Genomic DNA, 16,157 nt, shown 5'->3' on the forward strand with positions numbered 1-16,157 from the left:
ACCTTGGCCAAATTATGAGAAAACATTAGTACACCAGTTCCCAATTCGTTATCCAAAGAAAGATCAACAGTTGACGTAGCAGAGGACGACGTCGCATTTTGTGGCTTCAGAACCTCTGTGATTAGTGTGTAGCTCCACTAAACTGTTCTGGGTAGCAAATTCTAGAGCAATGATCTTCTTGATGGTTGCTGATCTCTGATAGGAGATGGAACGAGAATAAGATAAATAAATCTTCTCTTAATCTTTATGTTTCCCATTCAACCGCAAATATATACAATTGTTTTCAGTCATTTAGTTAATAAAAAAAATATAAGTACTTGAAATAAATTAACATGCTGTCCAAGTTAACTGTTATTTTCGTATGGTCATTCATTTACGTACTACAAAAAAATACACATTTAGGCCGCTGGTTGCCAACCACTGATGTAAAGTATTTTGTAGGGTTAAAACAAAATTAAACCTATAAATACACTAAACGCGTTATGTATCGAAAGAGGGCACATTTAGTCGTCATATAATCGACATTAAAATATATGAACATTTGTTTTTTCGTGATTTCAGTGACCCTAACGGAGAGGGGTCTTCAGGGGCACCTCCACCCTCCCCGCAGGAAGCAGAGACTCCGCCACCCCCGCCGCTGCCCTTTTGGGACACATACGACACCATTAACCAGCTTTATTTAGAAATAGGTATGATACCACCAAAGGTTGTTTAATGAATATAATTTATTATGACATAGAATCGCCCTAAGAATCTATGATGAAAATGTTGTTTAACCCACGTTGCTTTTTCATAGGGTAATAAACGTAATTATTATTCGTTTATATAAAATATTTTAAAACATCATTAAATAAATAAATAATATTAGAATAATGCATTGCTATACACAGTAATATTTAATTTTGATATAGTGTCACTTTCTGAAGGAGTTCCATAGAAGTGGCATAGATTACATTTTTTCAATGTTTATTTGATCCAGAGCGAGAACCTAATGGGTTAACTTCTCAACCGTTTAGAACTATTTATGTTCCGCTTTTTACTAAAAATGATAATTTACTTTCATGCCAAAATATGGCGTAGTTGGGAATTTTTAATAAAGAAATATTTTTTCATTTTTCGGTACTTACTAAATGCTACACATATTTACCATGTAAACCTACTTTGTACAAATCACCAAACTTTTTAAAAGACGATAAAAACATTGCAAACTGTTATATATTACATCTTAGCAAGTTTTTTTTACAAGTTTTGTTTTTTATTGTGTAAAAACCATTATAATATTGTATATTATCTACGTACCTACAATTTATGGCAATAATTAATTATCTACGATAAATAAATATATGTTTAGAAGGGTGAATTAAGATAATTTTATGATAAAACAAGCAATTTACAAAGTATTAATCAGTTTTCACATGAATTAGTCAAATTAGTCACTATTTATGTTATTTTTTCGATGAATACATTGTACGCCAAATATACAAATAATTACAAGATAAAAATAACTTTTTATATACAACGTTTGTAAATTTTCTGTTGAATCATATAACCTTGACTTAACTAGCATAAACGATCAAAAAAATTGTACTTGATAGAAATAATACCGAAATGTCATTTTGACATTTCATATTGATTTCCATAGTAACGCACGTACATAGGACCCCAGACCCCTAGCAACCAATAGTAGTGGATTGGATTACGGATTTCTTCCGAAATAACTTTTCATACAAAACAGAATTAACTGAAAATGAATTCAATTATACTTAAAGATGGCTAAAAAATGAAAAATGCATTGGCATCGTGTTCTGATATATTCTAAAAGTTTTAAATGTCTAGCTAGTCGGGAAGTTAGTTAAAAATCAATTGCAAGATTTGTACCGGACAAAGAATCACCGGACAAAGAACTACCGGACAAAGAACTACCGGACAAATAAGAATACGAGCTAAGAAAAACGTTGCAAAATAGGTTCCACCAGGAGCATTTAAAAATACAAAATAAACCAATATTCAAATAAGTCCATAATATTATATCAATAACAAATTAAAGTATTTTATAATAAACAAAAGAACGTAGATATTCACCTCATAAAATAAATATCCTCAGCATATTATATTATTGTCAAAATGAAACTAAGGGTGGAAATGTCTTTATATTATAATATAGCTTTACGATATTGGTTACAAAAGACATAATTAATAGTAGGTACGTTTACACGATTTAAATAAAATCACACTAATAGTTGTATTATAATCTATACATAGGTACCCAAAGATAGTTTCTCAGCTAGAGGTTTATCTAAGATAAAACGAATCCAAATCATTATTAAATTACTATGTAAATTGTGTATAGCAAGTAAATTTGAAGAAAGTATTAGGAGGTATACCTACTTATTATTTTATAATACCTATGAATATTCTTTTTATGTAAATCTGTTTAATACACAGTGTATTATCACGAAATAACATTAAATTGTCTGGGTATACCTGAAAATAATAACTGATAGTTAGTTATTAGAAACTTTGTCAAAATTGTGTTATTAAAAAAAATAAAAAAATACTACAGCATTTAGCACTTTCAAAGTTCGTGATCACATAAAGTGTTGCTGTTCGACGTGTAATAATTACTTTATGTCACAGGGCCTGGGGGAAATCCGTAAATGCGATTGGATTGCCGCGATTTGAAACAAATTTTCCCCAAAAAAAAACACATCGTCCCTTTACTTTTTAATGCCAGCAAAATGAAATTTTTATTGCCGAAAAGTTTTCAAGGCAGATTTTACGCGATAAGTTTAAATTTATGCCGTCATTATTGTAAGCCAATTGATGGTTGTATTCCAATTGAAAGCTTTTTTATATACGATATTCATTGTGATATAGACATCTTCTGAAAATTACTAGTATTCTTTTTTATTCGAATTAGTTTTTTATTACATTTTACCCAGGCCAAAATTTCACTATATCTGTGTAGAGTATAAAGACTACAGTATTTTTAATATCATTAAATTATAATTGTAAGATTAAGGAAACTTCGTGATCGTGTAGCGATATAGTCATAACTTAATTTAAAAATAACGAACCACGTTACGTATTACGTTGAATATTTATTACATAGATATCGAGAATCAACATACTTTATTTTGTACTCGATCCAAATTTGGACGGCAGATGGCTGAAGTTAACATGCTGTCCCGCTTTTAAATTTCCCTCGCACATTTGCTAATAATAATTTACGCAGTTATCATACGGTGGTTACCGAAGAAAACAGAACGCTGACAAAATAGGACAGCCAGTAGAAAAATAAAACATTCGTTTTTGTCGTATCTATTAATTAATTATATACTTAAGTTTATAAAAGAAATATATATATATGTAAATATTGAATAAAATATATACTCACTGCATGTTGGCCATTGAGCATGAAAACATCAATTTATCAGCTTGATTTTGATAATCATGCACAACTATTGCCACTGGACTACTAAGGATCTCATACCTTTTTTAACGTTAAGGTAACCTGTATGGGCATTGGCTAATAATCGCTCGCAAGCTATATCTCGTCTTAAGACATCTAAAAGTTTCCAAATAATATTTGGGTGACTACAATGATACAATAAGTTTTTGGGGTTGTAAAAACCTTCACAACAATTTGTAGTCTTAGGACATAATTCTCTCAGCAGCAGTTTCAAAATGATTCCATATTCTAATTGGAAAGAGAGGTGGTCTTCCTGTGTTTTTATCTCCACAGAATTATTAAACTCATTATTTTCGTTGTACCAAGTCACCCAAGCATTTTGAATATATTAGATTGATTAAGACGAGCTGATATACTTAGCTTGCCGGCAATACCGAGTTGAGTCCCGTTTGATTGAGGCTTTCCAGCGATTAAAACATCTTACTGACTAGACTATAAATACAGTCCGTAAAGTGTCAACAAATCAAATAGAAAAAAGGTATATTACATGTCTACACCCACATTTACATGTTAATATACTGTCATATTATCATAAAACTAGTGCGGTAACGTAATGTGATGGCACAATTTGGCCGGTATTTATCCAGCACAGTAAGATAGAGGTTTATAATGAATAAAAAGATTTTCTTCTGTGTTTCAATATATAGATTATACAATGTCATATTGTAAAATGTTCTTTGTCTTTTAAAGTACGTGTTATATATTATTATGTAATCTATGACTTAAAACCAAAGTTCCAAAAACGATTTTTTACTTACCTAGTACAATAGTTTTAACATTTTTTTTCAGGGGTTGTATTTTGTTGTTATTTGAAGAATCAATTATTAATGTTCTGCCTCCATTTCCAGGTTCAAAACCAGAGATGCGCAACCATTACCGAGGCCACAAAATGTCTCTGTGGCTATCACTGATCCCGCAGTTGCACAGACCCGGAGAAGCAGGCTTAGCTGATATGTCAATGAGGCATCATCACTTCTTAGAAGAAGGAGCTCATTATTATGAAGGTAATTAATTATAATTACTATCGTAATTTCGCAGACAATTATAACTAATCAGCCATTACAAACTATAGTAAATAATTTAATGACCAATAGTGGAGGCCGAAAGCGCTGACAGATTTTGATATTCCATAGAATAAAAAAAATAATAATCAAAATTTTATTTTCACATGAGTGTCAAAAAAATCATTATATTACATGTTATGGTTCACTTTTTACATTGAGCTAAGCGTCGCGAATGTTGGCGCTCTTTGGTGGGTGTAGAAACACGACGTCGAAGTATGACCAACATTTGGCAGCCGTGGGTCATACATATATATTGTTGCGTACGTTTTCCGCAGATATTTTCCACAGTTTTGAGGCTCCATTGCATTTACGAAAATATTGCTTACATATTACATAGAAATGAAACAATATTACATAGATGATTGATAATGTATGAGTATCACAAAACTATTCAATATAACAAAACAATGTGTTTTAAAACTTTTATTTTTCCAAAGATGTATTTAAATTATTTGTGATACACAGAGTCTATAAATTATTTTATCAACCAACGTATATTATACTATATTTTACCGTAAATATACAATTGAAATAGTGTATCATAAACAACTTAACTAATTAACTACTATCATTATTCAACCCATACTGACGTATTTTTAACGGTTCCATCTAGATACATAAAATCAGTTTAATCAAGTATTATATACGTTAATCAATGTGAGTACTTTTAGTGTACGTAACATAATAATTATGTGCTTTGTTATAAAGTGTTTTAAAGTTGTACATATTATTATATTTAAAATCTAAGTGAGATTTATAAATTTATAACCTATAACCGACTAATTTTATTTTCTGTACCCGTGCTATGTGTAATTATCATTAATTGCCACAATAGTTCATTGATGGTAAGCAGTATTAAAATCAGCTGTTAACAACAGCCAGTAGACCTGCTTGTTAATGGAGGAATAATAACTATATTATGTAAGGTGTGTAATTATTATTTAAATAATGAACCATATAACTAACAAGAATGTATATCTGAAAACTGTTTCTTTATTTTTCAGGTTCTGTGCGGCCTCAATCGATGCAGAGACCCAACTTGCCTCATTTGGTGGCACCTTCTACGCCGCCCACAAAAACAGTAGCGCCCTCCCCGAGACCAGCGGCCCCAGCTGCTCCGCCGGTGCAGCCAGCCGTCGCCCCGACCACAGACTGCCCACCTAACACCACCATCTCCAATAGAAATATTCACAAGGACAACAATAACCTCCTTAGAAAATTAGCTTCTAGTCACTATCAAAGCTATACAACTGCATTAACCGTCACCATAGCTGTTGGTTGTTTTCTACTATTACTAAATATTCTTATATTTGCTGGAATATACCACCAAAGAGATAGAAATAATGGAAGTTTTGGTGATAAGAAAAAAGAAGAATTGGCTGAAGCAGGAAGTTGTAGTACATCATCCGGTGGAGAGAATTATGATGCAAAGACCTTGAATTTTGAAACTCAAGGTCAAAGCTACGATGGCAATAAAAGTGGGTACAGTTTCGACTGTAAGTCTTATCAGATGAAATCCGGCTCCAAGTACGACTTGCGCACGTTTCCGTCCGACTGTGGGAAGACTGCTTTCGGGGAGTACAGCTGCTATGATGAAAAAAATCTAGCAGCCCAGTATGAGAAGAGAAGTCTTGCGGACATCACGCTGTGTTCGGTTCCCGATACCGTAGACATGCCGATGCAGGATTTTAGGAAGTCGCCCGCAAAAAGATGCGACAACGGAAGTAGTATTGTAAAAATAGATACTCAAAAGCCGGATATCCAGCGAATTAACAATCAGAGTATAAGAAGTTTGGAAAATCAGACGAGCAGCTTTCACGAAAATGGAAGTAGACTAAGTCTAACAAGCGTTCACGATAGACCGTCTAGAACTAGTACTTTTGGAGAGCCAGTTAAATGCACTGACAGTTCGACGCAAGTTAAATTTTCTTCGGCGGGAGCATCGGGCGAAGGTAAACAAACCACGTTCGGTCCCGATGGACCGTGTGAAGAAGATTTAGCGTGCAGTTCCTGTTCTGATGAGAACGGTTTCAAATCTAAAGAGAATACGGTCAGTGTCGGTGCTCAGTCGGACCCCACCACTTGTGACGTTGGAACCGGAGTAGATAGAAGTCCTTCAACTCCTGATGCGCCGCCTCCTCCAAAAACAGCCACTCAAGCACCAGGAATTTTAAGACAAAGCAACACTAATGCAGCGTCTACTACAGGAATTATGAAAAAGCGAGTGCAGATTCAAGAGATATCTGTGTGAGCAAAATTATTATCAAAAGTTATTATTATGTTTCTCGTTAAAACCAAGTGTGATAAACAAAAGTATATTCCACGAACGCATATTGTAAAATATTTTATTTAATGGAGGTGCTGTCTAATTTAATATAAATGTGTACTGAAAATTACGTAATTTTATTCAATGATGATCGTTAAATTTAAGATAAATTTTATTCAGTATGTAAGTCGTATAATGTGAATATTACTTAAATCATTGTTAAACCATTCAAATCCTTATCCCATACTTAAAAAGAAACTTTTGTATACCTACTGTAAATATGCAGATTATGATAAATAAAAGTGTTCGTTTATGATAAACCGTTTCAATCAGTAATACATATAAAATATTTAAAAACAATTTATTTATACAGGTAAACTCTTTCGATATTATTGATACATAAACAATTGTATTTAGTCAAATGGTAACTATTAAACCATACCTATTTACCACGTTTTTGTTAATATGGAATTGATTTATTATTAGTACAATAAATTATAACTATCCTTTAATTCGTCAGGAATTGGCATTTTTTTAAAAAGCGCATTTATTTATCAAACAATCTTCTTACTTGATGTAAAAAGGTCTTTTCCAAATAGAATATTAAATTTATTGTAATGCATTGAAAATATGGAATAATACTTTGATATCAGGGTTAATTGTTACTTTACACCAACTGCGTATTGGTTGAAAAAGATTTTTACGGTTCAACACTTTATCCAAGAAAGGAGAAAAAAATGCTAAAATAATAATAATATGTAGCCAATTACTGAACAAGGGAGCTCTGTATATTTGCGAGAATTGGTATTTATTAAATAAATTTTATTACGTGTATTGTAAACATATGTTAGAAATTTTAAGAAAAAACTTTATAAAACGAATGTATTATCTCAAACAGGAATTGAAATAAATAATTTTAACTTCAGAACTATTAAAGATAATTTTTAGATGTTTATAGGATTTTTTAATAATACTTTAATGTCCTTGTTGTGTTCGTTAAGAAATCTATAATATGTACGTGGTGGCTAACGAATTCTTGACTTGAATAATTATTGCAAGTAGGTAGATCAATCAATGTTCATTTATTAACAAATACAATAGTTATATTATATTCTTCAACCGTTCTATTTTACATACATATTATATTTTTAAGTAATTAAGTTATTTCATTACCATTTTCAGTTGAAGCAAACAATTACAATAATACTTTTTAAAAAAGTCTTCAATATAAATTATATAAGAATCTTTCTTGTAATAGTATTATCAACGTATAAAGATGTGAAAATGTTTTCTTTCAAGCTTTCAAAGATTGCAAATAATAATGTATTATTTTAAACAGACCATTCAATACAGATTATAATGATCTCGTAAAATATTATAATATGCCTATATTATTATACCATACTAATATATTTATGTTGTTACGCTGAAATATTTGTTGAATTGTTATTATGACGAATTTATTTTATAGCTATTGTTAAAAATTAATTACCATTGCACTTTTATTTGAATATGGTTTTTGTTTTTCATAAAATATACACATCTAGCCAAATGTGATGTGCCAAAATAATGGAAAAAAATTTTGAATTCAAATTAAGTTTTTGCACATAATTATTATTTTGGTTTAGTTATGATTAATACATGTTTATTGAATTAACAGTTATTCACTAATATAGGAGAAAATTAAGTCTTAATTATACTATGATGATGATGATGATTTAATAAACTAAACGTTACAATTGTAACGAAAAATATTAATAGTGTTTTATAACTAAAAATTTTCCCTACTCTTTTAATGATTATATTGTAGTGTTATTCTTTGATACATGTCCGTTGCTCGTTAGGTGAAACATATTATTATGAACACGTCATGGTCTTCTTATGTCATATCACATTACCATGTGGATACTATCTACCAAATTCTAGTTGACTCAAAATAAAGCAGGCATGGTCAACATTCCTGGGACATCCATAATACGTGGCCAAACCAGCGCCTTTATTCAATTGTACCCGCCACGGGTGTAATGTATCGTGAAGGGATTATTAAGTTGTTATTACTTTAATTAATTAAGGCAATTTCTTAGTGGTGTATCTTTGATGTAATGAGAGACTGCATAGTCCATGCTACTATCTCCTCGTTTTTGATAAATCCATCTCAACTGCAAAACACTAGGTACCTACTTTAAATAAATTTAAACAATAACCATTTTAGCTGATTCACTCTCTAGGAAGCATACCTCTTTAAACATGACGATTAGTTTTGATAATAATAATTATATTAAATATATCATAAATACCTATTAGGTAAGTATTTAATTACACCACGAAGTATACGGGCTGATTTTCATTGAAATAAATTAATAGGCTTTTCATTATATGGGCCTACACAATTGTTTGTAGAGGCTTTGTCTTTTTACACCGTAGCTTTTATTGAAACCCCCGTGTTTAACCCCGTTTTATATCTAAATAGGAGATAATAATATGAGAAAAGGTTGTCTGGAAACTTGAGCAAACTTTAAATGCCATTTGTTCTACTCTAGAGTACCTTTAATTCCTCGCTTTATCGCACAGTAAATTATGAACTTTCACTATTATTTTCAACTATCAAAGTAAATGTGTTGGTATATGGAGCGTAGAATGTGCCTACTCGTGGCCGGCTTAGCTAGTAGGGCACTATTTTGCGACGAATACCACCATACCCTTTCTTACAGTATTTAATTAAATATTTTTATTTTCCCTAAGTTTTCTCATTAAGAACAAATTGCCTTACAAAAATGTGTTGATTTCTCTTATGTGTTTGTCTTCTATTGAAGTTTTGCAAGTCATCTGCACTAAAGACTCTCCTGCGCCAGTAGTAATATATTGATCAGAATACTGCGCACTCAACAAACAGGATGAGAGAAATATTTTTTTTTAACGAAGAGTTTCGAGAAGAATTTTTGGGGCTGGCACGGTATAATGAAGATATTATGTGCACATTTTATGGGGGCGAAACTAGAATCCCGGAGGAGATAACAGCATCGGGCTATTCACGCTATGAGAGATTTTGAACGCTTGGTCAAAGCAACTGGAGAGTGTCAGCGCCGAGTCGTCTAGGATGGAGAAAAATTTTCAAAGAGAACAAGACCCGCCAATGATGAAGTACTCGTAGTATTATGGACCAATCCTTGCATATCAAATAAATTCATTAGGTCATAACAAGCTTTTTTCCCTGCATCATTTTTGCTTTCCAACCTTCTATTGCATAACGATAACGATAAATAAAATACCATACTTTTCTCCCCAACAAATTTAATGTTTCTAACATATTATGATATGATACAGCTTTCCTATATTTAATGAAAAATATGAACTTTCACAGTAGTACCACAAACACCCTGACTGATGAAATTATACAAGTATATGGAGACCTGGGATTCGAACCCGAAGCCTTTAGATAAAAGGCCGAACAATAATTAGTTGCAATAATTATGTTTTTTTTTCTAAGAACCGTTGAACAAAATTTCAATAATCTTATTATATAAAGATAAATGCTTCAGTCACATATCTATTAGTTAATTTCGTCGTAATATAAATGTATGGCTCAGGTGGCTGATTCGTAAAACATATTGGTCGGAATCCTATGGATGCTGGTTCAAGTCCCGCCCGGCATATACATTTTTTCAAGATTTTTTCTAATGTTCAATAGTGAATGTAACGGAGTTGAATGTAAAATACCAAGTACGTTAATATTAAACATTAGAGAGATCCAGACACCGACTTGGAATCAAGGTAAGTAAGTAGATATTCTTAGTACCACCATGATTGAAACCACATAACCTGGCTGCTTATACATAATAACGGAATTTGATAAACGCTTCACTCACATAGCTATTAATTAATTTCGGCTTAATAAAGTATAGTGTAGATGGCTAAATTAGTAAAGCGCAATAGCCCAACTCACTTTTTTTCAAATGGGTCTGTTTCTAAGATATTTCCGAAATACCAAATTGGATGTTCAATAAAAAAATTGTATTTCTCAATCTTGTGAATTATTCATTGGATATAAAAAAAAATGTGCTTTTAAATATAACAAAAAGTGCAAGTTCGTTAAAACTATAATTTTGAGAGATCCTGACACTGACTAGGAACCAATTTCAGTAATTACCGATTATTGGTACTTTGATTCAAACAACAAAACCCGGTCGCCAACTAGTATAGGTACCTAAACACCCACGGTGGCCGCGCGGCTTAAGCGTTGTACTATAATGCCGTGGGTCCCAGGTTCGAATCCTGGGTCTGGCAAGTACACATATTGTTTTTCAATTTGTGTCTGTCAGGATATGGACCTAATAGGTTGAGCAAGTGGCTGACATCCATTTCTCGTCCTTCCAAAATCTCTTAATACAAACCTCTACTTTGTGGAGGCCCATATGATCATATTAAGATCGGACATGGTCGAAAGAAAATAGGTACCTACTCAGTTAAAAAAAGTCGTAAGAATGATGATGCTGATGAGATTTTAGTCTTGCTTAATGCACAAATACAATGAAAAATTAAAACGTCTGACGTCCACATCTGCTTACATTTAGAAAAGGCATACCTACTAAGAAAAAATTCTGTTTCCTTTCCTTATGTAATGCGTAATCTACATATATCGACAAAGGATATCACTGCTCTTGAATGTGGTTATTATTCACTGCAGTTTTTACAGAAAAATCATTATGCAGTGGCACCTGCCACCATGGGTGCGGTATAAGCGATTCACAGTTTTACAGGCAATGTTTGCTAGTATCAATTATTCATACAGGCATTTTAGCAAACAATACTTATTAATACACGTCAGATATATTTAACATTCAATCAGCTATTATCGACATAATAATAACAATACCTTAACTTTGGAAAAATATGACAATATTATATTATAGATATTTTTCCATCAATAGGACAGTCAATATCCTAGTCAAAAAACCTGTGAGCGGACTGCACACAAAAAGATTTTCTCCACACGCCAATATGGATTATGGCCACCTTTCAAAGAGTTTTCTTTACGATAAATATTTTTTATACACTCACCCAACCAATAATTTCTATGCCGTGGATTCTGTTTTCAAACACTTGGAGCGCCTTTTCTTGTTTTTCCGTTAAACCCCACGTTTCACATCCATACATGACGATCGGTTTGATGACTACGTTATACACCCGGAATTTCGTTTTGATGGACAGCATTTTGGACCTGAACAGACGACTCAGCACAAAGTACGCTGTATTTCCACTTCTCAGTCGGTCAGCGAGCTCTAGGGACATTTCATTTTTAGAGGTAATGTTGGAGCCCAAGTACTTGAAGAGAGAGGTTCTCTCGAACGAGGAGTTTCTTATTCCAATGTTTCCAGAGGGTTCAATGCCTCTTGTTATTTTCAAATACTTGGTCTTTGAATTATATTAATTAAAATAAAACACAAGATTATGTAGAACTAGTTTAATTTCTTTAAATATTAGTCAAGACCAGTTTCGTTCGATATAGTTGACAATGTCCCGTTAAACCGGACGTAACCGGTACTGACTAATTTTAAAAGAAGTGGAACTAGTTAGTGTTACATATTGTGTTTTATTTTAATTTAAAAATACTACTAATTTCCAATTTGCAATATTATTAAACTAAATATTCAAGTTTCTCTATAGAATTACGTATCGAATAATTCAATCAAACAATTCTGATGGTTGCCAAAATAGTGGTCGAGAATATAAAAAATTATATTTTCAAAAGTAGTATTTATTAATATCAATTTAGAATATATGATGTAAACTATGTAGGTTATTTTGGTTTGTTTAGATTTCTTTTAAGGTTATTTAGAAATTGTGTGCGCAAAGAATCTCGATATGGACAGTAAAAAATTGTAATTAATATAGTCAGATATGAACAAAACCAGAATTTATGTCGTCGTTGCTTGCAATATAATGACTTTCATTTATACCTATAATGGTACATGTTTTAGGTTTTATACTAAAAAAAATACGTGTAACTTCCTACTGTTCGCGTCTTGTGAGCTTGTAAACGTCCGCAGAAGCGCAAAAACACTGACCAAAGAAGAAGTGACGGAATATTATATTGTAATGGCATTCAGAAAGCAATTAATGTTGTTTTATTGGAGTTTTATACGATGAATTGTTATGAGCCCCCATCATTCTACATAATACTGTATCCATGCTATGGATCTAAGGCTTAAAAGCAGAAATTACAAAAGCATTGTGAATTTCAACCAGTCACAACTAATGGCCCTCTAATTTAGAGCCGCTTTTTCTATCTACTATTCCATTCTTATTCACTACATAAAAATCCAAAAACCAGTCGCTATAGACCAAGTCTCTAACGACCGTTTTGACTTATGACCAAATGAGTGACAAAGTCATTACGCACTCATGAAATACTAAGCCCCTTTAATGTCCCCAAATATTGCCAACATTGAATGCGCGTTACGTTTACGGTACATTATTTAATGCATATTATGGATACGAAAGTAATAATTGATAATAACGTATTCTTTAACACTTGTTTTAGCTTGTTGCAAGCACAACCAGGAGGTAATACAATTCCATTTGTTTTGTCTTCTGCTATTTATTGATTCATCGTAATGTGAACTTGTCAGGCGTCTCTCGTGGTGCAGTGCGTAAGGCGCTTGCCTTCCACTCTAGAGTTCCTGGGTTCGATTCCCGGTCAGGACACACAATATTTATGTGTTTGTCTCAAAGCCTGGGTGTTTGTGATTGTTCAAAATTACTAACAACCACCTTGTACGAAAAAGTAAGGACATGGTTAATAATGATTCTAAAAAAAATGTGAACTTGTCTGCTCCTTCGTTAGAACATAATATGGACACCATACGGCACATATAAGAATCCCTGTCGCTTGCTAGTCTTCTTGCATCTTTCTAGGTCATGCCAGCGTCTCTTAACTCCACCGTATACATGCGGTGCAATAATTGCTTAAATTATTTACTGATTCATTGCAATGTAGTATTGGCACATAAGTACGCGTACCAATCCAAATCGATTTCTAAAATTTAGTTCTAAATTATTTTAATAGCTAATACGGGTACGTTTTTCAGTGGGGAAAACTCACCCGTAAAACTAACAACTAACCGATATAAAATCTATCGTTATTCCACGGTATGGTGGTTATATGCTCCATCTGGGTGTAACGGATGACAAAATAAATGTAATGCCATAGTTATAAATTGGGAAGCAGCGTTGTAGACTATGCAAACTGGAGACATAACGAAATCCGATTATTTCAGTTGAGTGCTTTTCAATGCATGTTAAATGAAGCTTTCACGACCCGTTTTACAAGTTTCTCCTCGTTACACGTGGAAGTCTGTCGTGAAACGGTGGTGAAAGTTTTTTTCAAAGTTTTCTTGACTTAATGTATTGTTTCACTTGATTCTATTCAATAAATATCAATGCAATGCACTGTGTTTCCTATTAAATTCATGCCGGTTTTTAAATATGAATATTTTTCTTACATTTTTGAATCTGCGCGATTTTTATTGATTAAAAACTCATATCAAATAATATTCTCTTCCAGGTATATAATATATACAAGAAAATTTATTGATATACCTGATATATTTTATAACATTATTGACCAACTCAACCTATTTAGTAGGTAAGTGGGTGATTTAAGGAAATTTGGTAGTTATATCTTGAGAATAACCTAAATCAAAATATAATATGTAGATAAATTTAAATTAGAAATGTGTAATGATGATTCGTAATATTAAAGATATGACTTATCTAACTTTTATGAAGAGATATTTTAATCATAATGTACATATATCACCATCATAATTATCCGCAGTCAATCCACTCCTGGATGAAGGCCTACTCTAGTTCCCTCCACTCTTCTCGGTCCCTAGTTCTTTGCTGCCATGTACATCCACCGAATTTTATGAATTCGTCTATCCAGCGGGTTTTATGGCATCCATGTGAGCGTTTATTCCCCCTTGAATACCACTGTATGACGGCATTTGTCCAGCGGCTGTCCACGCGCCGAGCGACATGTCCAGCCCGTTGCAATTTCATTTACTTAGCGACCACTATCAAATCGCGTACAATATACATATAATATGCAAATGAGAAAATAGAGACGAATGATCGCCTCTAAATTATTATTAGTAAATTTCATACAGAATACACAGAACGTTCACAAGCAAAGAGATCCAAAAAGAAATTTTATGTTAAATTTTCGGGAAAGGTTACGATTTTAAATTTACCTTTATTCTTTTTCACATATATTTAAACATATAGGTACTATGAAAGGTGATACTTCCTTAACAATGGGTAACCTTTCGCTTCACGAGGGTCAAATTAAATACCTAAAATATGTTTATTTTTCACGTCATATTTGCTGACCTACAGAAAATAACCTCGGGCGTTACTCTGGTCCAACCTGTCACAAGTGAAAGCGGCACAACTTTATTTTCTTAAATAAGAAAAAGCCCAACTACCAAATAAAATAGAAGCATTTTTAACAGATTGGGAGGGTAAAAAAAAGTCGCGCATTTATCTGTGGTTCCTGTTTGAACTGTGCATAATGAGACACGCGATTGTTTGACCCAATGTAATGAAGTGAGTTTACGGTTTGAGACCTTCACTAAAATTGATCAAACCTCACATTGGTTGGCAAAACTGATGGTGATAATGAAGTTGGACCAGGGGTGCTTCAAGAAGATTATTCTATTATTCTCAGTTCCTACTATCAACCTTTGATTATTTACCAGCGCTCACAGTTGTTCTGAATATCAACAAACTACTAAAACCATTGACTCCCTGAGCTGACGCACTTTCATCAATCTATGAGACGAAACGTCAATCTATGAGACGAAACGTCAATCGTTGACTACATAACTATAAGCAGAATGGCCCCCACAAAGGGGGTGCTGATAGGGCTCTAGCCTAGGGGCCCGGGCTCAGGAAGGGCCCGACGTGGCAAATCGACCCGATAAGTTATTTAAACACACATCACAAATTCCCTCAATTAGTAAAAAAAACTCGCCCGCGGCGCTATTTATCTTCGTATTATTATTATTTAAAATTATTCGATTATACGATACAATTTTTAAATGTATATCGATACTCGACAACTCCATAATTCAAATTGATGAATTAAAATATACAAAAATCACTAAATATAGGTACACATTAATTTTACCGGGTACACCATTTGGAAAACGCTACTGTAGAGCGTCACACAGCTTTTATCTTTAGCGATAGGTAGAAGGCCCGTAAAGATCCTAGCCTGGGGGCCCGTTTCAGGATGTGGGGCCATGATAAGCAGATGAGTTTTTCCTTCCCTATGCCTTGAGGAAACGCCCCA

The 16,157-nt window shown here is 32.9% G+C and overlaps 1 protein-coding gene across 1 annotated transcript in view; it reads left to right on the forward strand.

Annotated features, from left to right (window-relative positions):
* LOC147066151 (neuroligin-4, X-linked-like) overlaps window positions 1-7,030 on the forward strand; it is a 379,113-nt gene extending 372,083 nt beyond the window's left edge. The window contains exons 12-14 of the mRNA XM_085955728.1: window positions 562-689; window positions 4,321-4,476; window positions 5,541-7,030. Coding sequence (XP_085811854.1) covers window positions 562-689; window positions 4,321-4,476; window positions 5,541-6,787 — 1,531 coding nt within the window. The 3' untranslated portion in view covers window positions 6,788-7,030. The remainder of the gene's footprint in view (window positions 1-561; window positions 690-4,320; window positions 4,477-5,540) is intronic.
* The last annotated feature ends 9,127 nt before the right edge of the window (window positions 7,031-16,157 follow it).

This window comes from Rhyacophila brunnea, unplaced genomic scaffold (genome assembly GCF_057557595.1).
Source record: "Rhyacophila brunnea isolate RB1 unplaced genomic scaffold, BYU_Rbru_1.0 scaffold_5, whole genome shotgun sequence".
Classification (NCBI taxonomy): Eukaryota; Metazoa; Arthropoda; class Insecta; order Trichoptera; family Rhyacophilidae; genus Rhyacophila; species Rhyacophila brunnea.